This window comes from Capricornis sumatraensis, chromosome X, assembly GCF_032405125.1.
Source record: "Capricornis sumatraensis isolate serow.1 chromosome X, serow.2, whole genome shotgun sequence".
NCBI classification, from domain to species: domain Eukaryota; kingdom Metazoa; phylum Chordata; class Mammalia; order Artiodactyla; family Bovidae; genus Capricornis; species Capricornis sumatraensis.
The window spans coordinates 114,170,756-114,196,144 of NC_091092.1; the positions used below are offsets into that span (position 1 = coordinate 114,170,756).

At 47.0% G+C, this 25,389-nt stretch overlaps 2 protein-coding genes across 2 annotated transcripts; both read right to left on the bottom strand.

The window, feature by feature from the left end:
* Positions 1-4,433: 4,433 nt before the first annotated feature.
* On the bottom strand, positions 4,434-6,101 carry LOC138070641 (melanoma-associated antigen B2-like). Its single transcript, XM_068961877.1, has 3 exons — positions 5,828-6,101; positions 4,987-5,797; positions 4,434-4,644 (listed from the first exon to the last, which is right to left on the bottom strand). The coding sequence occupies exons 1-3, from the start codon at positions 6,099-6,101 to the stop codon at positions 4,434-4,436; spliced, it is 1,296 nt and encodes a 431-aa protein (XP_068817978.1).
* A 13,984-nt stretch (positions 6,102-20,085) lies between these two features.
* LOC138071872 (melanoma-associated antigen B3-like) lies at positions 20,086-21,135 on the bottom strand. Its single transcript, XM_068963254.1, has one exon. The coding sequence runs from the start codon at positions 21,133-21,135 to the stop codon at positions 20,086-20,088; it is 1,050 nt and encodes a 349-aa protein (XP_068819355.1).
* Between the last annotated feature and the right edge of the window lie 4,254 nt (positions 21,136-25,389).

A 25,389-nucleotide genomic window follows, 5' to 3' on the forward strand; every position in this document is an offset into this window, starting at 1 on the left:
TTACAATATAACAGTTTGACCTGAGAGTCCTTCTTCTTATTGCTTCTGATACATTTCTCAGTAATGAAAATAAAAAGGGAATTAAGGGCACAAGGTCAGCTCAGGCTTGCAGGAGTGAGAGGGTGAGCTTTAGACTAAGTCAACTCAAGGGCCTACGACCATCCTTGTCACTTACCAGCCATGGGAAGTGTGTCAGGTCAGTAAACTCTCTGAGAGCGCCTCAGGCTCTTTATCTGTGAAGTGAGTTTGACAAGCCCTGTCTGGAGGGACTGGTGCCATGTGGTGGTAATTGTAAAGCATCTGCCACAGTGCCTGGAAGGCACCATATCCCTCCTTTCTCATGACTGGTGGCTGCACTTTCCAGCAAAGACCTGACCTCCCTTAGGCCTGAAATAGGGCCACTCTAGTGGCTCAGCAGTAAAGGATCTGCCTGTGGTACATACAGGAGCTGCAGGAGACCTAAATCAGCCCCTGGGTTGGGAAGATTCCCTGGAGGAGGAAATGGCAACCCACTCCAGTTTTTCCCTGAAGAATCTCATGGACAGAGGAGCCTGGGGGGCTACAGTCCATGAATCAAAAAGGAGTCAGGCACGACTTAGTGATTCAACAATGACAAGAAGAAGGCCTGATATAAAGAAGGGAGGGAGAGCCTTGCCTGACAGCCCTCCCCTGAGCTTTCTAGAACTGGTATCAAAGGCTATGGCATGACACGCTTTGTCTCTATTCAGGGATGGGTAGACCCCTCCATCTCCACTCGGGCTCCACAATTTGACTTCTGGTGGGGCCTGGGGAATCCCCTCCTTCTGGACCTGAGGCTTATCTCCTCATAGTAAGACTCATACCTCCCTGTGAGCCTGGAGGAGGAAATAAGGGTGGCCTTATCTAGCTACCCCTGCCCATAGTCTAACAAGGATGAAAGCTCTGGAAGCTGGTTGAGGATGAAAGACAGTTCTGCTCAGGGCCCCAAATCAGCGTTCCAAATCAGGGTCCCAAATTTGACTCTCAGCCAAGCCCAAGATCCCCCCCTCTCTGTTGACATGGGACCACCACCATCAGACCAAAACCCTAACTTTCCTGCTACTCCTTGGTCAGAACTGAAGGGTCCCTTGGGCTGACAACTCTGCCTGGGACCTTCTAGCCTGATAGTAGGGACGATTCTATGTGGCCATCCTGGTATGTGTGTTCCCGCATTCTTTACCATCCTCACACTGACTTACAAATAATCTTGAAATATTTACAACCTGGAAATATTCACTGACTTACCTTAAGGCTTCTCCCCTCAAGCCCCCAACTCCCTGAGACCCTCAAGGAAGAGGTGGAATTTGCCTCATCGGGCCACCACAGCCTGTGGTCTTCCACTCCTGAGGCAAACAGTAGTGGAAGGAATATGTTCTGCCCCGTTGTTTTGAGGTGGGTTATCTTTTCAGTCTTCAGGGTCCTTACCTTGGCTTCTGGCACAATCTGGAAACCATACTTCTGTTGAGCTGTGGCTGCTCCCTTTGATCAGGATGAGGTTCCTTACCTCCATGAGATGTTCTGGAAGGAAGTGAGTAGGACTCACCATGTCACCAGGCCTAAGGGGCACAGTCTAAGGCCTAACAGGGACACTGCCCTCTGTAGCCCCCTTCTTTCTGGGAGGGATCCCTCACTGTTGGTCAGTATCGTCAGTTGACTCCTGTTAGGAACTGGGTACCCTTCCTCAGCTGATAGAGGCTTCCTCCATTAGTCCAAGGACTTTAATGCCCTGAAGCCATTCTCCTTCAGGAAAGAAGGGATACGCTTACTCTGAAGGCCCTGCCTGTTCCCTCCCAGGGCCCATTACATTTGCAGGGCTTTCTAAGAATTTATCTGCAATGGGATAGTTGGCTGCCATACCCCTCATACATACAGGACTGTGCAAATATCATGCCTGGGATTTCCACTCTCTGATGAAGAGCCAGCCTATAAACCAAGGTCCACATCTCCTTGACAGCCTCCAGTCAGATGTCAGGGGGACATTGGGCTGGCCAGCACTTACCTATGCTTCCCAGGGCTAACTGGAGAGGAGGGACTAAGTGTAGCCCTGTCGGCTGGGGTTGCGGGGCTTCCATATCCACACCCTGGGTCTTCAATTTGACTCTGCACCCTTTCTGGGGCTCTATTCTCTGCTGATCTGAGGCTGAGGACTCTGCCGATTCCCGATGTCCCCACCTTCCTGGGACCTGAGTTGAAAATGTTAGCCACAGCAGCCTGGATTGCTCTGGACTTCATGGGATTGCCAATGAGGCCGGGTCTTTACGGGTTGCTACTGTTGTGGCTGGGTCTTTCTATCACTCTCATTCAGGTTTATCACCATCATTTCTGAGAGACTGACCCTCTCTCCTATCCAACCTCAGAACTCTGCCCCAAGACCAAGTTTCTGAGAAGCCTGAAAAATAAGTGAGGCATGCTTAGCCTAACAGTTCTGAGATCCTCTGTGTCTGAAAGCAGACGAGAGTGCTGTCCCAGTGACCCCCACCCCATATTCTGGGGTGTTGCTCTCCTCAATCCTCCTACATGGGGTCCTCATCTTGCTGTGTCTTGGATTAAAGGCTTCTCGGGAAATTCCACATCTCTGCAAACTCTTGAGCCGTGTTTGATCTGCAGTGCTACAGAGAATGAATGGGTCCCTGTCCCAGGAGTGTTGGGAGATGGACAAGCTAGAGCCCAAGGAGTCCCAGGAGAGGTGGTAGCCCGTCAGGGGGAGAAAAAAAAAAAAAAAAAAAGGTACATCAGTCTATCTCCTCATCAGCCAGGTGAAAATTTTCATGTCATTTCTATTCTGACAGATTTACTTTCTATAGGCAAAAGACTGTAAGCATGATACTGGAGAGCCCTTGGTCTTCAGAGGTTATCTAATATGCCCAATGTACATGCTTATACTGGCACGGAATATTGTCTCTTTATCTGTGAGTAATGAATAAGGTATACCTATCTGTTGTTAAATAGATTTGGTATTCTTACTGCTCTGGCTACACATTCCAATCCAGGAGCTTGAGCACAAGGGCATTCTTTTTTATCACCTAGGACAAATTTTGAAGTACTGAGAAAAACACTGAAATAAAAGATACAGGGTGGGGACTTTCCTGGTGGTTCAGTGGCTAGTACCCCAGGCTCCCAATGCAGGGGGCCCAGGTTCGATCCCTTGTCAGGGAAGTAAACCCCACGTGCCACAATTAAGATTCAGCACAGCCGAATGAATAAATAGAAAGTAAATAAATAAGGAAAAGGAAATGAAATGTCAAAAGTACTTGTTTGAAAAAAAGACAAGGGTATGTCTCAGGGTGGGGAGAGAAGAATAGTATGAGTGCTAAAGTAGTTTAGGGCAGGAGTCTAGCCCCAGCTCTGTCATTTACCAGCTTTAAGTATTTCGGCACAAAACCAAACTAACTCTCTAAACCTCGGGCTCTCCACTGTGAAGTGAGTTTGATAAGCTCTGTCTGGTAGGACTGTTGAAATATATGTATTTATGGAAAGCACTGGGCACAGCGCTTGTCTCTATTGAGACATTAGGGGCAATGGCAGTTATTACTATGATTATCTTGACCTCAGATATTACATCAGCTGGGCTTTTTTTTTTTTTTTTTTTGGCATCTAAGAGATGTCAGGGACTATGCAGTGTTCTAACTGAAAAAAAATAAAAAAAGATCTACCTCCCCAATCAGCCAAACTTCTGCTTAGCAATGAAACCAAATATGTTCTCGCCACCCCCTCTTTACCTTGCTTCTTTCTTGTTCTTCCTGATTTAGAGAGTAACTCAGCCTCTTCCAAATAATGACAGCTTCTCTGAGAAACTATAACTGCATGGGCAGAGGCATGCAATGCTTTTTTTTTTTTTTTTTTTGACTAAATATTGCCAGTACAAGCATGAAGTTTTCTTAACAGCAGATGCTCAATTAATGTTTGTGTGAAAGAAGAACCACGTATAAATCATTTGCTATAATTTATATTCTCAAACATTCTTAAAAAATATAATCCGATCAAAGCATGTATCTTTTACATTTACATAAAGGGAAACTAACAAGAGAGTAAAACAAACCAAAAATTGACGAACTTTCAGCTTTCTCTCTATGCATCTATGTTCTGAGCCTTTCTTAGTGTGGTGTCTTGCACATTTCTAAGGATATTCTTATCCTAAAGTATAGTTATTCTCATCCTGGATCACAAAAGCGATTTGAGGATTTCCAATATGTATTTCAAAAAACAAAACTCTTAATCCCAAATCTGACAAACAGCAAACTGCATGAGACCCATATAATTCATATACTTCTATCATGAACCTAAAATAAACTTTGTTGAAAAAAGTAACAGTTGAAAATTGAGGAATAAAAAGTCAACAAGTTATTGATGCATATTAGGAACATAGGTTGTCAGGCTTCTCAAACCACAAAGTGAAGAATGGGCTTCAGATGACACTAGGGGCGAGATGAGCGGCTGGATGTGGCCCTAGAGCGGGCACTGGCTGAGGCAGAAGTGCCAGCCCTGGCTGAGGCAGAAGGGCCAGCTCTGGCCGAGGGAGAAGGGCCAGCACTGGCCAAGGCAGACATGTCAGCCCTGGCTGCAGCCGAGGTGCCAGCCCTGGCCGAGGGCGAAGGGTCAGCCGTGGCCGAGGCAGACATGTCAGCCCTGGCTGCAGCCGAGCTGCCAGCCCTGGCCGAGGCCGAAGGGTCAGCCGTGGCCGAGGCGGACATGTCAGCCCTGGCTGCAGCCGAGGTGCCAGCCCTGGCCGAGGCCGAAGGGTCAGCCGTGGCCGAGGCGGACATGTCAGCCCTGGCTGCAGCCGAGGTGCCAGCCCTGGCCGAGGCCGAAGGGTCAGCCCTGGCCGAGGCAGACATGTCAGCCCTGGCCGAGGCTGAAGGGTCAGCCCTGGCCGAGGCCGAAGGGCCAGCACTGGCCGAGGCAGACATATAAGGCCTGGCTGAGGCTGAAGTGCCAGCCCTGGCTGCAACATAAGTGCAAACTCTGGACACGGCAGAAGGGCCAGCACCTGCTGAGGCAGAAGGGCCAGAGCTGGCTGATGCAGAAAGGCCAGCGCTGGCTGAGGCAGAAGGGCCGGTCTCGGCTGCAGCTCCAGCTCCGGTGTTCTCTACCTCCTCTCTCGAAGGCTCCAAATAATGCGGCAGTAAGGCATCAGGGACCAAATCGTTGACCTTGGTCAAAAACTGCAGGACTTTCGTCTTGCAGGTTTCTGTGAGAGCTTTAGGACCCCAGAGGAACTCATAGCGAGGGGGATCACTGCTGGGCACCTGGCGGTACTCCAGATACTCTTCCCGCACCAGATCTTCTGTGATGAGCTTCCTGGTGTCTCCAAAGATGGTGTGACTTCTTCCATCATAGATGCCCAGCATATTCAGGAACTTCCAGATCTCCTCCTCAGAGGTGCGATGGCCATTCAGGTAGATGACACCCAGCAGAGGCATCAGAAGACCATTCTTCGGCAGCCCCTCATCACCTCTCATAGACTCACTGTCGCTGAGATCTAGGTTGCTCTCCAGGTTATAGCAGTGACTGTTGGGCCTGACTTCCTTCAGCACCATGCCAAACACCATCTCCATGTGCTCAGAGGCCCTGCTGAGGATCTCAGGGAATTGCTCCCTGTACCTTCTGTGGACAACTTTCAGCATTTCTGACCTCTTAATGAGCTCCCTCGTATTATACTTAAATAGCATGTACTGCACCAACATCTCTGCCTTCCAGGTCAGAAGATCTGTGTGAGAGCTCTCAGCAGCAGCTGAGGCCTGGGAGGAATTTTCCCCTTCCTGAACCTGGCCCTCGGCACCTACGCCAGATCTTGAGCGTGCTGCGGCACCAATACCAGATCTTGAGCGTGCTGCGCGCCCGACACCAGATCTTTTGCGTATAGCACCTGCAGCAGCGCTGGTGGTGCCTTGGGCTCCCTGAGGCCCCTTGGAGGTGCCAGCAGCAGACGAGCTTGAGGGACCGCTCTCTGAATCAGGAGGGGAGGAGGAGGTGGTCTCTTCTCCCCCAGATGTGGTAGCCTGATCATGAAGACCCTGGGTCTCAGCCCGGGCCTGGCGACGTTTCTCACGAGCACGGTGCTTACTCTTCTGCCCACGGGGCATGATGGCTGTGGTCAGGGACCGCAGGCAGGAGTCTGGGCCAATAGATAGGAGGTTGGGGCACCTGGAGGATGCAGAATGAGATGATATGAGCACCTTAAAACAGGGAGTTTCCACCTTGGTTTAATCAAAGTCCGCCTCTGCAGGTGTCCTTGAGGACACTGCCCTAGGAACCCACAAGGCTCCTGTGTCCTGGTCAGCCTGTCCCCTGAGAATCCCAGAGGAAGAACAGAGGCCTTACTTTTCCTCTGCGTCCTCTCAGCCCTGCTTTGGATTTACTGAGGTGACAGCAGGTGCTGGCAGTGGGGTCCTCTCAGCTCATCTTCAGTATTATCACATCAAGTCCTGGCGGAGGATGGGCACCCTTCCCTCTGATACTCTGATGAAGACACTTTAGACCTCCACATGATTCAGAAGCACGTGAAGGGCTGCCTCAGTCCACCTCTCTCCCAGGGGATACTCAGTGCTGAGAGCTCAGTAGGGTCTTTTCTATCCTGAGTTCACTGGGATCATCATTCATGGTCCTTACTTTGGTTCCTTAACACGTTGGGCACTATTCTCCATTTTCTGACTGGTGGCTGCACCTTCAGACTAGACATTTCCCCTCCCCTAGACTTGGCATAAACAGTAAAGCAGATGTTCAAACTCACAGCCCATCCCTGAGATTTCCTGGGTTGAAATCCAAGGGTTGGGATGGATGCTCTGAGTCCTCACTCAGGTTCCTCAACTGAGCTCCTGGTAGAGAACCTCCTCTTTCTCCTGAACTGATACCTGTCTGATAGTAAAAGCCAATCACCCTGTGTCCCAACAGGAGGAAGTGAAGATGACCTCATCTTACCAAACATGGTCTCCTAAGAATGGAAGCTGTTGCAGTCAGGTTAATGTCCCTGTGGTCCCATCCAAGATCCCAATTCAAAGTTAAAATTTTTTTAGCTTCTCTTCTTCTCTATGTCTTTTTTTAAAATACATTTATTTTTCATGGAAGTATAATATCTTTACAATATTGTGTTGTCTTATGCCCCACATTAATATGAATCAGCCATAGGTATGCTATATGTCCCCTCCCTCTTGAAACTCTCTCCCACCTCCCACCCCATTCCACCCTTCTTAAGCTGTCAGAGCACTGGCTTAGAGCTCCCTGAGTCATAAAACTAATTCCCCCTGGTTATCTGTTTTCCGTATGGTAATATGTACGTTCTCAATGTTACTCTCTCAATCTGCCCCTCCCTCTCCTTCCCCCACTGTGTCCACGAGTGTGTTCTCTAGGTCTGCATCTCCAGGCTGCCCTGCAAATAGGTTCATCAGTACCATCTTTCTGGATTCCATATAAATGCATTAATATATGATATTGGCTTTCCTCTTTCTGACTTAATTCACTGTGCATAAAAAAACTAGGAATAAAATTACCACATGACCAACAGTACAAATACAGGGCATATATCCTGAGGAAACTAACTGAAAAAAACACTTGGACTCAAATGTTCACTGCAGCACAATTTACAATACCCAGGACATGGAAGTAACCAAGGTCTACATTTGATTGATGACAGGGTCTAAGAGTTCTCCCTCTGCTGACAACTCCTTAGTCCACAGTGGGGACCGACATGTATTCTTGAGGCCTGCCACAGATGACGACAGGGAGGATTTGGTCTGAATGATGTGGTGTGGAACATCCCCACAGCCCCCGAGGTTCTCACCATGACTCCTTGCAAATCTGAATTGCCAACCTGAGGCTGCCCCCTTTGACCTGGTCACTCACTTCCCTTAGATGTCCTGGGAAGTGTCATGTCAAACGCTCGATTCTCCCAGGCCTGAAAACAGGGCTGGCGCTTTATGCGGCCCCGTTTCTTAAGGAACTGGCCCCCATCCTCACTCAGCGTCACAACCATGAATCATGTTGGGGACTAGCTCCCTTTGTTGAACTGGTTTTATTCTGTTAGAGCAAGGCTCTCACTCCCCCAAACCAGCTCCAGTGGACACCAGGGGGCACCACAGTTGGCCAGCTCTACCCCGGGCCTCCTAGCGCCCAGTATAGGGGAGTCACTGTGTGGCCCCCTTGCGGTGTCGAAGTCTGCTCATCAGCCCTCAGGGCCGTTATCTAGGTCCTAGACCTCCTCCGGGGTAGAATCCGGGCCTACCCCCACAGACCAACGCCTTAGCCTGAGACACTCTAGACCACATTCAGCCGATAGCACTGAGGGGCCCACAAGAGCCATATCACAGGGGTGGGATGTGCATGGGTCACTTTTATTACTGGGAGGGTTGGGAAGTCCCTTCAGCTCCATTCAGGTCCTCACCTTGGTTCCGGACGAGTCCTGGACACTAAGTTTCCGCCAAACAGTCGCTGCGGCTACCCGTCGAGCTTCTCGCCTTCGAAGCGGAAGTGGAGGGGAGCTGCGTAAGGTCCTACGTGAGGTCGCCCAGGGACGTCGGCAGGGGCAGCGTGCTACGGGAACCCCGGTAGCTCAATATTCATCCGTCCCTGGATTCTCTCTCAGGGTCCTCCGGGTGCAGTTTATCAGAGCCCTGAACGCCTCCATCTAAGAACCCAAGTCCTACACCCCAAAACAAAGCCCTCACCTTCCCAAGTCCCTAGTGGAGGGAATCAGGGCACTGCTCTGAGAATCTCTGCTTGTCAGGAGGGGAGCCACTCTCTAAGCCTCCCTCTTTGGGGAGAGATCCTCTCATTAGCACTGATCCTCCTCACCTTAAGTCCGGTTATGGTCAAGATGACACCCCTCTGCAGATCTGGGGCCCTATCCCGCTAGAGAAGGCCATGCCCTCCCTGAGATCACACAGGTGGAATGAGGGGACCACTCAGAAGTAGGTCCTCTGGGTCTCTCAGAGCTAAGAATTTACAGAACGCTGTTTGGCTCCCTCTCCAGGGGTCCCCTCTAACACTCAGCATTGTCATCTGAGGTCCTGCTTGCGCTCAGGTTCATCCACCCACAAAACTAGGCTGATCCTATTAGACAGAGGCCTCACCTCAGTGAGAATTTCCAGACTGAACTCAACCTGACATCTGTGCCCTGAGCTTCCTGGGGACCACAGCGACAGATTTTCCAGGGCCTCCTTTGATGCAGTGTGTGCTACTGTGAGTCCACTTTCACGTCCTCACATTGACATGTGACGAACCCTGTAACTCCACTCTCTGCTTTATGGAGCAGCTTGTCTTACATCAAGGTCCTAGTCTCCTTGAGAATTCCAAGTTGGAAGTCAGGGTGACCCTCATGTGATCGTAATCCATAAGGGCCTCTGAAAACAGGCAGTGGGGATGCAACTCGAGTCCTTCTGGATTCCTCTTGCTCAGCATCCTCACTACATCTACCACAGCCTGGGACTGCTCCTTCTACTGATGTAAGATACCTCTTTGGGTGACCACTATAATCAGGAGTCCCTGTCTCTGCAGTCCTCTTTCGTGGAGTTCCGATATCAGCTTCTGTCACTTGATTAAAGGCTTCTTGGGAAATGCATATTCCTACAAACACTTGAGCAGTTACCCTCTAGCAAATCTTGGAGAAAATGGCTCTCAGTCCCTAAAGTGATCTAAGATTAGGAAAACGCAGCAGAAATCAAGGAACTCAGGACAGGTGTTCTGCTGTCAGAGAAAAAGAGCTCATATATTCCGTCTCTTCAGCTAGATTTTGGGTGTGTGCTTAGTTGCTTAGTCATGTCCTACTCTCTGCAACCCCATGGACTGTAGCCTGACAGGCTCCTCTCTCCATGGGAATTCTCCAGGCAAGAATCCTGGAGTGATTTGCTCCCCTCCAGGGGATGTACCAAACCCAGGAATCAAACCCAGGACTCCCACATTGCAGGTGGATTCTTTACTTTCTGAGCCACCAGATTTAGGGTAGTTCTAAAATCTTTACTTTCAGGACCCTCCTGTCGGTCCACTGGTTAAGCCTGTGTACTCGCAATGCAGGGGGCACAGGTTCGATCCCTGGTCAGGTAACTGGATCCCACATACCAGAACTAAGAGCTCATGTGCCACAACTAACACTTTCACGTGCCACAACTGAAGAGCCTGCATGTGGCAACAAAGATCCTGAGTGGCACAGCTAAGACTCAGAGCAGCCAAAAATAAATACTCTTAATTAAAAAATTAAGTATTTACTTTCTACATAGAAGGATAGCACCTGATAATCTTGTAAGCCCTTGATGACTTGAGGGTGTTTGAATTTGCACCTACAGATGACCATATGGTTACAGAGCATTATCTATTTCTCTCCTTTTTCTCTATAATTATTTTGGTTATGTGCTATGTGGCAATATTGATGGTAAGAGAGTTTTGGGGGGGAGTGGATACATGTATATGTAAGGGTGAATCCCTTCCCTGTTCATCTGAAACTGTCACAATACTGTTAATCGGTTACCCCCAAGCAAAAAATAAAAGTTCAAATTATAAAAGACGAAACTGTGCTTCCAGTGCAAGGGGTATGAGTTCAATCCCTGGTTGTGGAATTAAGATCCCATGTTTCAAGGGCCGTTCCTAAGACGGCGGAGGAATAGGACGAGGAGACCACTTTCTCCCCCACAAATTCATTGACAGAGCATTTGAATGCTGAGCAAAAGGAGGAAGGACAGAATATAAAAGATAAAAAGAGAGACAAAAGAGGTAGGGACGGAGATCCGTCCCAGGAAGGGAGTCTTAAAAAAGAGAGAAGTTTCTGAACACCAGGAAACACTCTCACTGGCGGGTCTGTGGCGAGCCTAGGAATCTCACAGGGCAACATAACTGGGAGGAACAATAAATAAATACATAAATAATGAAAACCCACAGATTACGTGCCTAACGGCAACTCCCAGCAGAGCAACAGCCCAGACACTTGCATCTGCCACTAGAAAGCAGAGGCTGGGAGGCGTGGGCTGCATTGCTTAGGATAAGGACCCTGGGCCTGAATGCCCTGAAGGAACTAACTTGAGATAGCAACCCAGACTCTGGGATAGCTATCCTGGGAAAAGCCCTAACCTAAGACACTGCCAGGCCCACTCACAGAGCAAAAGACTGAGCAGAGCTAGCCGGCGGTGGACTGGCCCATTCCCCACTGCAGACAGACAGGCGAGGACAGCCACAGCCAGAAGGGGGCAATCCTTCTGGCTTGCCCAGAAGGCAGCTCCAGAGAGGCATCCTCTACCAAACTGCAAGCAGGCTTCATTGTTAACCAAGACTTCTTGGGATTCTGGATGGTTGACATCCGCCAGGAGGGTCACAGCCAGAGATCAGCTTCCCAGAAGAGACACATGGCACACCTGAGAATACGTGCCCATTGTACACCCAGAAAACCGAGCGGCTGGGACTGGGGAGGCGGTAAGATTCAGCCTCCAACTCAAGACGACTGTGCTCGACAAGCTCCTGGTCACCTGAGCTGCTCAGACCTGGGACGGGCACAAAACGCAGGCCCAACCAAGTCTGTGCCTTTGTGGAGTACCTAAGAACCTGAACCTGAGAGGCTTAGACCTGGGAAGTGCACGCAACCCAGGCCCCGCCTCAGATAGTTTCTGGCAGAGCAACCTAGAGCCTGAGACACACGCTGTGAGCGGGGGGCAAACCCAGTGTGGCCGAGACACTGCGAGCACTCCCTGCAAACATTTGCTTGCAGTGTTCCTCCCTCCCCACAGCACGACTGAACAAGTGAGCCTAAAATAAGTGACCACCACCGCCCCCTTGTGTCTTGTGGAAATTAGACACTGAAGAGACCTGCAAACAGAAGAAGCTAAAGTAAACAGAGGAAACCGCCTTGGAAGTGACAGGTGCAACAGATGAAAACCCTGTAGTTAGCACTGACTACATAGGAAGGGGCCTTTAGGTCTTGAGAAGTATAAGCTGGATCAAGGAACTATCTGAAAATGAACTGACCCCACACTGTCCACAACAGCGCCACAGAAAGTCCTAGATATATTTTTACTATTATAATTTTTCAATTAATTTGTTAAAAATTTTAATCCTCTATTACTCCTTTAATTTTCATTTTTATAACCTACTATTACCTTGCAAAAAAAGATCCTCTTTTTAAAGCAAACTTCATATATATATATTATAAATTTTGTAACTTTGTTTTGCTTTTTTAATATTGTATTTTTGAGACTCTAACTTCTACTCTAGATTTTTAATCTTTGCTTTTTCGTATTTGTTATCAATTTTGTACCTTTAAGAACCCAATCTTCAGTACCCATTTTTACTTGGGAGCGAGAATACAGGCTTGACTGCTCTCTCCCACTTTGGACTCTCATCTGCGATCCCAGAGATAGCAGCCCACCAGGCTCCCCCTGGGATTCTCCAGGCAAGAACACTGGAGTGGGTTGCCATTTCCTTCTCCAATGCATGAAAGTGAAAAGTGAAAGTGAAGTCGTTTCCATCTCTTAGTGACCCCATGGACTGCAGCCTAACAGGCTTATCCGTCCATGGGATTTTCCAGGCAAGAGTACTGGAGTGGGTTGCCATTGCCTTCACCAATACAGTATACTAACGCATATATATGGAATTGAGAAAGATGGTAACAGTAACCCTATATGTGAGATAGCAAAAGAGACACAGATGTACAGAACAGTCTTTTGGACTCTGTGGGAGAGGCGAGGGTGGGATGAATTGGGAGAATGGCATTGAAACCTATATATTATCATATGTGAAACAGATCACCAGTCCAGGTTCGATGCATGAGACAGGGTGCTCAGGACTGGTGCACTGGGATGACCCAGAGGGATGGGATGGGGAGGGAGGTGGGAGGGGGGTTCAGGATGGGGAACTCATGTACACCCATGGCTGATTCATGTCAACGTGTGGCAAAACCACTACAATATTGTAAAGTAACTAGCCGCCAAATAAATAAATTTATATTAAAAAAACATCCCATGTTTCACATAGCGATCAATCAATCAACAAAATACCATCATAGGAAAAAGTGATGGGGATCCATGAAAGAAATAATTGATGACTTAGATTTCATTCCTTTTAAACATCTGCTCTGTAAAAATATACCATCAAGAGAACAAAAAGATGAGCCATAGTCTGGGAGAAAATATTAGCAAAAGACGTATCAGATGAAGATTCTAACCTAAAATATACAAAGAACTCTTAAAATTAATAAGAAGAAAACATCTAATAAAATATGGACAAAAGATATGAATAGATACCTCCACAAGGAAGATACACAGATGGCAACAAGCATATGAAAAGATGCTCCACATCATATACCATTCAGTTCAGGTCAGTTCAGTCACTCAGTCGTGTATGGCTCTTTGCGACCCATGAATTGCAGCACTCCAGGCCTCCCTGTCCATCACCATCTCCTGGAGTTCACTCAGACTCACGTCCATCAAGTCAGTGATGCCATCCAGCCATCTCATCCTCTGTCGTCCCCTTCTCCTCTTGCCCCCAGTCCCTCCCAGCATCAGAGTCTTTTCCAATGAGTCAGCTCTTTGCATGAGGTGGCCAAAGTACTGGAGTTTCAGCTTTAGCATCATTCCTTCCAAAGAAATCCCAGGGCTCATCTCCTTCAGAATGGACTGGTTGGATCTCCTTGCAGTCCAAGGGACTCTCAAGAGTCTTCTCCAACACCACAGTTCAAAAGCATCAGTTCTTTGGTGCTCAGCCTTCTTCACAGTCCAACTCTCACATCCATACATAACCACAGGAAAAACCATAGCCTTGACTAGACGGACCTTAATCGGCAAGGTAATGTCTCTGCTTTTGAATATACTATCTAGGTTGGTCATAACTTTTCTTCCAAGGAGTAAGTGTCTTTTAATTTCATGGCTGCAATCACCATCTGCAGTGATTTCAGAGCCCCCAAAAATAAAGTCTGCCACTGTTTCCACTGTTTCCCCATCTATTTCCCATGAAGTGATGGGACTGGATGCCATGATCTTCATTTTCTGAATGCTGAGCTTTAAGCCAACTTTTTCACTCTCCTCTTTCATCAAGAGGCTTTTTAGTTCCTCTTCACTTTCTGCCATAAGGGTGGTGTCATCTGCATATCTGAGGTTATTGATATTTCTCCCTGCAATCTTGATTCCAGCTTGTGTTTCTTCCAGTCCAGCGTTTCTCATGATGTACTCTGCATGGAAGTTAAAAAAGAGATGGCAAGAATACACAGAAGAACTGTACAAAAAAGATCGTCACAACCCAGATAATCACGATGGTGTGACCATTCATCTAGAGCCAGACAGCCTGGAATGTGAAGTCTAGTGGGCCTTAGAAAGCATCACTATGAACAAAGCTAGTGGAGGTGATGGAATTCCAGTAGAGCTACTTCAAATCCTGAAAGATGATGCTGTGAAAGTGCTGCACTCAATATGCCAGCACATCTGGAAAACTCAGCAGTGGCCACAGGACTGGAAAAGGTCAGTTTTCATTCCAATCCCAAAGAAAGGCAATGCCAAAGAATACTCAAACTACCGCACAATTGCACTCATCTCACATGCTAGTAAAGTAATGCTCAAAATTCTCCAAGCCAGGCTTCAGCAATACGTGAACCGTGACCTTCCAGATGTTCAAGCTGGTTTTAGAAAAGGCAGAGGAATCAGAGATCAAATTGCCAACATCCGCTGGATCATGGAAAAAGCAAGAGAGTTCCAGAAAAACATCTATTTCTGCTTTATTGACTATGCCAAAGCCTTTGACTGTGTGGATCACAATAAACTGTGGAAAATTCTGAAAGAGATGGGAATAGCAGACCACCTGACCTGCCTCTTGAGAAATCTGTATGCAGGCCAGTAAGCAACAGTTAGAACTGGACATGGAACAACAGACTGGTTCCAAATAGGAAAAGGAGTACGTCAAGGCTGTATATTGTCACCCTGCTTATTTAACTTATATGCAGAGTACATTAGGGAACTGCAAATTAAAAAGAAAAAAAAAAAACAAGCAGATATCACAATATGCCTTTTAGAATGGCCATCATCCAAAGGACTGACAACACCAAATGGTGGTAAGGATGTGAATCAACAAGAATTCTCATTCCTTGGTGGTGGTGATGCAAAACGGGAGAACCACTTTGGAAGACAGTCTGCAAGTTTCTTAGTAAAGTATACATATTCAACACTGCTGGTAGGAATGCAAAGTGGTACACCCACTATGGAAAACAGTATTGAGGTTCCTCAGAAAATAAAAAAATAACACATGATATTCTCTGCAATTCCACTACTATCCAAAGGAGTTGAAATCAGGACCTTGAAGAGAACTCTGCACTCCCATGTTCACTGCAGCACTACTCACAATAGCCAAGAGAGGAAAGTAGCCTAAGTGTCCAGGGACAGATGAATGGATAAAGAAGATGTAAATATACATACAATGGAATATCATTCAGCCTTAAAAAGAAGCTAACCTCTCCAGTTATGACAGCATGGATATAACTAGAGGACTTTATGCTACAGTGAAATAAGCCAGACACAGAAGGACAAATACTACATGTCATTTATATGAGCAATCTATAATGGTCAAAGTCAAAGAAGCGGAGAATAGAGTGGTGGTTGCCGGAGGCTATGGGAGGGTGGATGGGAAGGAACTGTAGACTTAGAAAACATTCACAACCTAAAAGTTAACAGTTTTGTTCTATTTGGTAGAAACGTTTAGGACTTCTACCCAGGAGGCAGCATCTCAAGTAACCCTGAGAGGAAATCCCATGGGTAGAGGAGCCTGGTGGGCTATAGTCCATGAGGTTGCAAAGAGTCGGACATGACTGAGCAACTAAACAACAAACTTACTCTTACCTACGATTTAGTGGTCATGCTCCTTGGTGTTTAGCCAGACGAGCTGGAAACTTACATCCACACAAAACCTGCATGCAGTTCTTTACAGCAGCTTAACTCATATTTTCCAAAACTTAAAAAAAGCAACAATGCTGTCCTTTAGCAGGTAACAGGATAAGTAATGGAATACTGTTCAGTGCTAAAAATGAATAAGTTTCCAAACCCTGAAGAGACATGGAGGAACGTTTGATGTGTATTACTAAGTGATAGGAACTAATGTGCAAAGGCTACACACTGCATGATTCCAACTACATGACTCCTGGAAAAAAGCAAAACTATTGAAACAGTAAAAAGACCAATGGTTGCCTGGGACTGGGTGGGGATGGGCAGAGGGAGGGATGCACAGAGCACAGAGAGGTTTTGCTGTTGTGAAACTGACCCTATAGGGGTGGATGCTGTTGTTTAGTTGCTCAGTCATGTCTGATACTTTCTGACCTCACAGATTGTAGCCTGACAGACTCCTCTGTTTATGGGATTTCTCAGGCAAGAACACTTGGGTGAGTTCTCTCTGTCTTCTCCAGGGGATCTTCCCATCCAGGGATTGAACCCGTGTCTCCTGCATGGGCAGATGGATTTTCTACCACTGACTCACCAGAGAAGCCCATAAGGCTGGATACAAGTCATCATCCATTTGTCTATACTCACAGAGGGTACAATACCAAATAAAGAAGCTAATGTAAGTAAGTGTGCTAATGATATATCAATGTAGCTTCCTAGATTGTAGCAAACGGCCTGCTCTGCTGGGGACATTGACAGTAGGGGAGGCTGTGCATGTGTCCAGGAGGAAGATAGATGGGAACTCTCCGTACTTTCTGCTCCATTTTGCTGTCACTCTAAGACTGCTTAAAAAAGTAAGCTTAAAAAACTAATGGGGCTGGGGTGGTGGCTCAGCCCCATACCCTTCCCTGGGGATTGCAGTCTTGAGTGCAGGGCCAGGCCCTCTTACCCCTCTATCCAAAAGGGGGTGGGCCCCTCAACCCTCATTCAGTTTGCTTGATCTGGATGCTGGCAGGGCCTGAGGGCTCCACTCATTTAGGGTCTGAGAACATTTCCTGAGATCCAAAAGGATGTGAGGGTGGCATCGCTTGACCACACCTGCCATGCCATGAGTGACAACTGCATCAGGCAGGTTGAGAACGCATATGATGGTGATCCCACTGGGGGTGCTGACTCCATACCCTAAATCTGACTCGGGTGAAGGCCTAAGAGTTTCCCCTCTGCTGACCTGAGACCTCCGCCTCAAATCAAGCTCATCACTTTTCTGTTACCCCTGAGAAGGACATGAGGCCATCTCTTTCTGACATTTACAAGGATCTTCCATGGCAACAGGGAGGATTCCATGAGGTCTCTGCTGATATGGCCTTGGCAGGGCTGCTCTCCTTCCTCTGGGCACACCTTAGAAATATTTCTCTCTACTGACCTGAGCCGGCCAAACTCGCATAAAGGTCTGCTGACCTGGGCACCCTCCAAGGCGGGAGTCACAAGTCCCCGAGAACTTTGAACATTAAGTGAGCGATTGCTCAGGCTGAGGACTTCGCCTGGGGCATGTTGCCCTCCCTCAGCCCTCCTATAAGGGCCTCTTCCTCCTGGCTCCTGTTTCTTTATTAAAAGTCTTCCTGGGCAAGGCCACATCCTGGCAACCTCTTGACCCATTAGCCTATTGAAAGTCTTTCAGAGACTGGGTCCCAGGAGTGATGTGAAACAGGGAAGTTGTAAGGCAAGGCAGGATGGATGTCTTGACAAAGGATAAAACACCTTCATCTACCCCTTCTCTTTACTAGCCACACTTCAAATTTCATGTGACTTCTCTTTGAAAAGTTTTAACTTCCAAATGCAAGGGGCTATGCAGCATGATTTCCTGGGCCCCTGATCGTTTGGGTTCTCTGACTTCGGATTTGTAGATGACTATATTGTCACTAAATATTACCTTTCTCTGCTTTATTCAGACTTCTCAATTATTTTGATATGCTTATTGCTGTGGTTACATATTTCCATCCAGTGTTTTGGGCACAGAGATCTTCTTTTTATCACCTGACATCCATATTGGACCAGTCGATAAGAAGTATGGCAAATGAAGGAACACAAAGTTGGCCTCAGGCTAGGAGGAATGGCAAAGTGTGGGCATCAGAGTTATTTAGGCCAGGAGTCTACTTCCAACCCTGTCATTTAAGATCTGTGTCAAACTGAATACCTTACCAAACTCTGCAAGTCTCAATTTCTTCATCTATGAAATGGGGTTCAGAAGGTCTGTCTTGGGGACTGACAATAATGCCTGTAAAATGCCTGGCCCATTGCCTGGCCTGTCCTGAGATTGTCAAGGATGCCAGTCCTTACTGTGATCAATCTGTCCCCAGGTATTCAAACCACTACACTGTGATTCAATTTTCAACCCAGGAGATGTCAAAGAATAAGCAGGGGTCTAGGGCAAAGAACCCTCTATCAGAAAAATCCTGGTTAGCAAGGAAAACTAGCATATCCCAGTTAAGAGTATGCCACTGAAAGTCACCATGAGGTAGACATCCTCAGTGGATGTAACACAAAGCTCCAAAATGTTTCAAGGCCCCTAACTTACCTATCTCTCACTTGCCCTTTTTTTATAAACCACTCCCACGTTCATTCATTTAACCACCCACAAGTGTCTATTCCTTCCCTATTGTTTGCTAAAATACAGTCAATATAACTTGATTTGAATTATTATTATTGTTTTTTAGTGGCATGGGCTCTGGTTTCCCCACCGAGGGCAGAGTGCACCAGTCCAGTGGCTTCAAGGCATCATCCCACCGCAGGGGAGTGCCACCCTGATTTCTGGGAAACTCCATAGACAGAAGACAACATGAAAAAACATCTAATCTGCACAGTGTTTACCTGTACTGGAACATGGGCACAGGACACATTCCATGCCAGCTTCACATGATTTCTCTCTGATTTACTCACAATCCCGAAGCACGGGCAGACTCAGAAAATACTGCAACTTAGGTTTCCAACACCAAAGGAAAGCCAATATCACAATTGTGTCACAAGTAATTTTTGGTTTCCCAGTGTTTTCATAAAATTTATTTTTACACTATACCGTAGGCTATTAAGTGGGCATAGCATTATGCCTCAGAACTATATAGATATCTTAAATAAAAACATATCTTTGCTTAAAAAAAAAGCTAATCATTATCTGAGCCTTCAGTGAGTCCATCTTTTTTGCTGCTGAGGGTGTGAACACTGCAAGAGGTATCAAAATGTGACACACAGACATGAAGTGAGCAAACGGTATTGGAAAGATGGAGCCGAAACACTTGCTGGAAGCAAGGTTGACTAACACAAACTTTAAATTTATTAAAGAAAAAGAAAACAGCATCTGTGAAATACAATAAAGCAAAGTGTGACAGTGAAGTGTGCCTGTAACTGTTAAGGGCAGTTTCCCATCCCAGGCTTCGTCTTTAAACTATGCGGCCCACCACGTGAGAACCTGGTCCCTGGTCACGATTACCGCAGCCTCATCCAGCCTGCCATGCACGCAACTTATAATTCCTTCCCACTGAAGGACTTACATTTTCCAAAGGCCCACCACTACCTTGCATCAGGGAATTCACATTTGACTGCTGTCATGTCACCATTTCCTCTACATGACAGCTGCCTCCCGACTCTGTAACTTTATGGCCAGTGGCTAGATCTTTTTCTCAGCTCTCCAAGTACTAGCATAGAGTTTTCTATGAGCAGAGGCTCAGTTCATGTTTGGGGAATAAATGAGCCAATGAGCATGAGGTTGAAATTATTAGAATTTATTTCAACATTTTGAATTAACCAGGCATACACCATTGCTTATAATTTTCTAAAACACAGAGAACAAGGGATGAGGGAACCAAATACTGACCATCTTCCTTTTCCTCTAGTTCTTGATCCCACATATTTTACTACTTTTTTGTATTTTCAAGGAAACAACACATTGCAATGCCATGTTATCTTTCACTGGCTTACTAAATAAGATGGAAGCTTCCCCATTTGCTTTACACAACAGAAAAACTCTTATTTATCCTTAAGACCAACAAAAAATGGTTAAGTGTGACTGATGAATTTGTACACATATATGCTAGATAAGCTTTCATTTAGGAGCAACATTTGAAAAGTAGCAAGAACATAGAAACACAGGTTTATCTCTCAATTCCCCATACAGAACAGGAACACCAAGGTATTTTACACTGTGAACCCTCGGTGAGGTCCAGTCCTATACAACTTGGAACACTGACTACTCTCTTGAGCCACAAAGTGCAGAATTTGCCTCAGCTTCACTAGGTGTGGAAGGAACTGCTGGAGGAACACTGGGACATCTGTTGGCTTGGGCCCTCTCTTCCTCATCTTTCAAAGCCTCTTCATACCAAAAGTGGAAGGCACTGGGATCCAAACGGTTAATCCTGGCCAGGAACTCCAGGACTCTCATCTTGCTTGTTTCAGCGTGTGCTCTCGGACCCCACAGGAACTCATAGCATGCTGGGTCGCTGCCCGGCACTTGCCGATATTCCAAATACTTCAGCTGCACCAAATCTTGGGTGATGAGCTTCTTGGGCTCCCCAAATATGAAGTGCCTCTTCCCAGCATGGATATTCATCTTACTCAGGAAATCCCAGATGCATTCCTCTGTGGCGCAGTTGCCCTTCATGAAGATCACACCGAGGAGATTCATCAGGAGACCGGTCTTGGGAAAACCCCTGCCACGGTGCACGATCCCATTGCGGGGGAGACTCATCTTGCTGACAAGGACATAAGAATGCTTGGCAGTGTTGTCTTTCTTCACATCAATACCAAATACCACCTCCATGCTGTCAGAAGCTCTTTTGAGGATCCTGAGGAATCGATTGTGGTACTTTTTATCGATAATCTTCAGCATATTCACTTTCCTAATGGGCTTTCTCGTCTTATACATGCGTAACAGGAACTGCACCAACAGATTTGTCGGCCTGGTTAGTGAGTGTTTTCCAGACCGCACATTGGAGACAGGGGCTTGAGAGGAATTGTGTGTTTTCCCAACTTCCCCAAGGGGTCTTTTGGATGATCTTGTGGGAGAAACACTTGCAGGCACAGGGGTGGTGGTCAGGGCCCCCCGAGGACGCTTGAGATGGTTACCAGACCTAGCACCGGACTTTCCCTTAGCATCAACCCCGGGACCAGGATTGGAGGAAGAGGAGAGTGCTTCCATCGTGGTGGCAGTGACCTGAGCGCCCCTCAGATCCTGGGTGCCATGCTGAGCCTGGCGGCGTTTGTCACAGGTGTGGAGCTTACCCTTCTTACCCCGAGGCATGGTGGCTGTCGTCAGGGACAACAGGCAGGAGTGCAGGTAGAACAGCACGTGATCTGGGCAGAGAGGAGAGAGGGTGAAAGGGTGTGAGCGCCTGTGGCAGGGAGGCACCAATTTACTTTTAAGAAGGCCCACTCTGCAGGTTTCCACATGGGCACTGCTCTGTGAACGCAAAGGACTCCCGTTCTGATCGCTCTGTCTTATGAAAACTCTGTCAAAATAATTAAGGTGAGACTCAGGCTTCAGCCTGCCAGCCCTGCCTGCTGCCTCCTGAGGCTGAGGAGCAGTGGGCCAGTCTAGTCCTTCTGGACATCACCCTCCATTCTGGAGGGTGGGGGGTCCTCTCAGTTCATATTCAGGACGATCGCATCAACTTTTGGCAGGCACAGGGCCCCCTCCTCTGTGCGGCTCTAAGCTTATACCCCAGAGCCTGGTCCTCATCTTCCTGTGATACCTGAAGAAGTGAAGAGGTACCTCAGCCTAGTGTCCCTGGCAGGGGGCACCCACAGCAGTCAGCTCTAGGGAACTCTGTCCTGGGCTCACTGGGGTTTTCCATCCTCTTTCAGGGTCTTAAAGAATCTCTTAGATCAAGATTTACCAAAGAAGTAAACCTAACAGCATTGTAGGAACTGTCCCCTGCCACCCACAGAGGCGAGATGCTGTGGATTTCGCTTTGTTACAGGAGGGGCAATGGTCCCTTGACTCCACATTCAGGTCCTCACCTTGCCTTCAGCTCAGTCTTGGGAATCCACTCTCTTCCAAAGGAACACCCTGAAGAGCAGTCCGAGCTCCTCGCCACCAGCACGGATTGTGGGGGGAGCGACTTCCAGCTAAGGCTGCCCTGTGCAGGATCTCTGAGGGATGATGGCAGGGGCAGGGCTCTGTGGGGACCCCATTGTTCAGTGTTCAGCTGTCCGTGGGTCATCGCTTAGGGTCCTCCCTGTACCATCTATCAGGGCCCAGGAACCCTTGCTCTATGGACTTGAGTCCTCGTGCCCTCAAAGCCCTAGCCTCCCCAAATCCCTAGAGGGGAGTCAGGTCACATCTCTGAGCATCTCTCCCTGACAGGAGGGGCACCACTCTGTGAGCCTTCCTCCTTGGTGGGAGAGACCCTCTCATTAGCACCGATGGTCCTCACCTTCACTGTGGTGATGGCCAAGGCACCCACCTCTGCAGAACTGGAGTTTGATCCTGACAGAGAAGCCCTTCCCTCCCTGAGACCAGATAGAAATGAAGAGGCTTCCCATCCCTATAACCCTGCCTGGAGCCTCTGGAGTCAGGAATAGGGGCAGGGGTGTGTAAAGCCTCCTCATTTGTGGGTCTAGTGACACTTCTTTCTTCACTCAGGGACCTCACCATGGTCCTGGCCAGTTTTGGGACCTGACCCTTCAACCCGAGATTCTCTCTCTACTGAACCGAGGCCATTCTTCTTAGACTGAGACTTTGACCTCACAGAGAACTACAAGGCTTATAAGAGGGAATGTCCTGTCTGGGCATTCTAGGCCTGAGAGCAAGTTTGGGCAGGTCTCTAAATGACCTGTATTTTAGAGTTGTTGTCTCTCCAGTCCTCACTCATGGGGGCCCTCATTTTGTCTACCTCTTGGATTAAAAAATTCTTGGGGAACACCACATCCCAGCAAACTTTTGAGCAGTGTCCCTAATGCAAACTTTACAGTTTCATGTCCCTGACTTGACCTGAGATGGGGAAAATAACACAGAAGGCAGGGGGCAGAATGGGGTGCACTCCCAGAGAAAAACGCTGATTCCGCCTTTTCAAAAGCCAGAGTCAGTCTCTTTTGAGACTTGTTTTAACTGATTTACAGGCATACTTTTAAAACATTGTACTTCATTTAATCATGCTTCACGGTATTGTGCTTCATTAGAAACTTAATGTTTGCATAACCCTGCACTGAACATATCCACGGCACCATTTTTCCAAAACCGAGTGTTCACTTGGGGTCCCTGTTCCACATATTGTTAATTCTTTAAATATTTTAAACTCTTTCCTTATTTTATTTCTTATGCAGCTCTGATCAGTTGTCTTTCTTACTAAGTAACTCTCTTATATATGTAAATTAAGCTATATACATGTTTTAGAGATTTTCTAGTAAGTGTATACAATAGGATTAACAACGTTTATAAACATGGGAATCCCCCAAATTCCTGTGATTTACTTTATGGTCATATTCACTTTATTGCAGTGATCTATAACCCAACCCACCATATCTGAGATATGTGCACACTTCTAAAGGAAAGGAGCCCTCCAAGATGGCTTTGAGCTATTCTAATTGAGCTTATCTGACAATGCATAGAGAGACAATCTTATTGTCACTATCACCTGTTTCTCCTCCTCACTGCTGTCATTTACTGAGGTAGCCTTCAAGGCTTTGTGCCTAAAGAAGTGTACTGGAATATATCCAGAGTCCTTACTTTTATCCCAAGATACATTTGAGTGTTAAACAACATAAGCTCTGCTTAGGGTCAAGGGGAGTGTAACAGTGTGGGATCTAGAGGAATTCAGAGAGGAATCTAACTCCAGGCCTACCAGTCACTAGTGTCCCCAGCAAGGGCTCGCTGCCTGATGCACATAGAAGCCAATACTATGGAACAGGCTTTTGAGAGAAAAACATTAATCCAACATGGAGTAGCAAGTAGACACGAGGCAGGGCTCTCAAATCTGTCTCCTCAATCCAGAGTTTGAGGTAAAATTAAAGGGTTTAGGGGACCTGCAAACTTGGAAGCTAATTGGCTAGTCTTGAATTAGTTCATGTAAGCTATTCATGCTGCTAGAAACCAGATTTTCTGTACTGAAGGACGCCATACAGTTCTCCCATGACAACATTCCTACTCTCAGAGTTTTACAGACTGAACCCTCTTGGTTCGGGGGTCATCCTGGAAACAGGGGCTCCCTTTTGCACATGCCTGGTGCTGTCTTGAAAAATAACTCAAGGTTTCATTAACCAACAACCTGTTTTAAGGAAGCAAAACAAGTTTAAGTTGGTCGATGTTTTATGTTTCAATCCCCATGCCCATCTCTCTTTGTACATTCTTCTATCTTGTGGGAAATCATCCTTAATTTGGTTAATGATTCTCAAATATTGTACAAAATGATAATCCCAAGTCTCAAATCTTTGTACCAACCAGACTGGAGTATTATATAAGCACTGACAAAGTTGGATTAATGGGTATTTAAGAAAGGTAATTATCAGAGATTAACTTCCTTCACATGTCTCTTTATATGCTATAAAGTTTGGAGTTTTGGTGCCTGGATGGACTTATATTACCGTTGGGTTAGCTGTCCTGGCTCTTCCTGGCCACTCATCAGCCCAAACTGAGCTCTGCAGTTGAATGACCAATTTCTTCCACTGTTCAGTTCGGTTCAGTTCAGTCAGTCAGTCATGTTCAACTCTTTGCAACCCTATAGACTGCACTTCCACTGTAGTGCTCAAAATAGTTTACATTTTGGCCAGCAAACAGAGCCTGGACCAACTGTCTTTAACCAATGCCTGATGCCTCTTCCCAGCCTTCATGGATTGCAGTCGACATCAACCAGCACTCTTATCAGGAGCTTGAGGTCTCTGGATGAGGCAGAAATGTTGGCTTCCCCTGGAAAACCCCTGCATTCATGGGAGCTGTAGGAAAGCCTTCAGGGCTTGTCTATCTGTGGCTCAGAGTGCTTTGCTCCTTTCTAGGGAGAAAATGGGCAAACTAGAGGCATCACCCCTTAATTTAGGACCCAATTCCATCTCCTAGTTTGGTTTCTGGGAAGAGTTGGCTGTATGAATTCCCTGGAGAAACCACTGAGAAGAATGGACAGTCTCAAGGTGAACAGCTTGGATCTGAGGGTTCACTTAAAAGAACCCTGAAAAGTTTTCCATTATATATGGTTGTCAATCTCTAGCTTGAGAGGCACGTGTGCTACCCAGCTTCCAAGGAATCCATCCCACCATTTCCAAGACTGGAGCCCATTTGGTCAGAGGCTCCTAATATTTCCACCCTGCCATGTGCTGAGGGCATGCTTGTCTACTGAAGACGGGCATATGGACGCTTAGACTCTGTCTCACCCTCTACCTTGAAAAACTTACCTAGTGAGGCAGAGGGTGAAAGAGTGATTGCATCATGTTGAAGAAAGTGAAAGAGGAAGCTGTCTTAAACTCAGCCAGAGCTGAGTTTGAGAGAAGAACTCAGGAGCACACGTGTTTAAACACTGATTTCCTCACTTCCTTTTTGAGCATGCTGGGGTTTAATCTTTCTGGT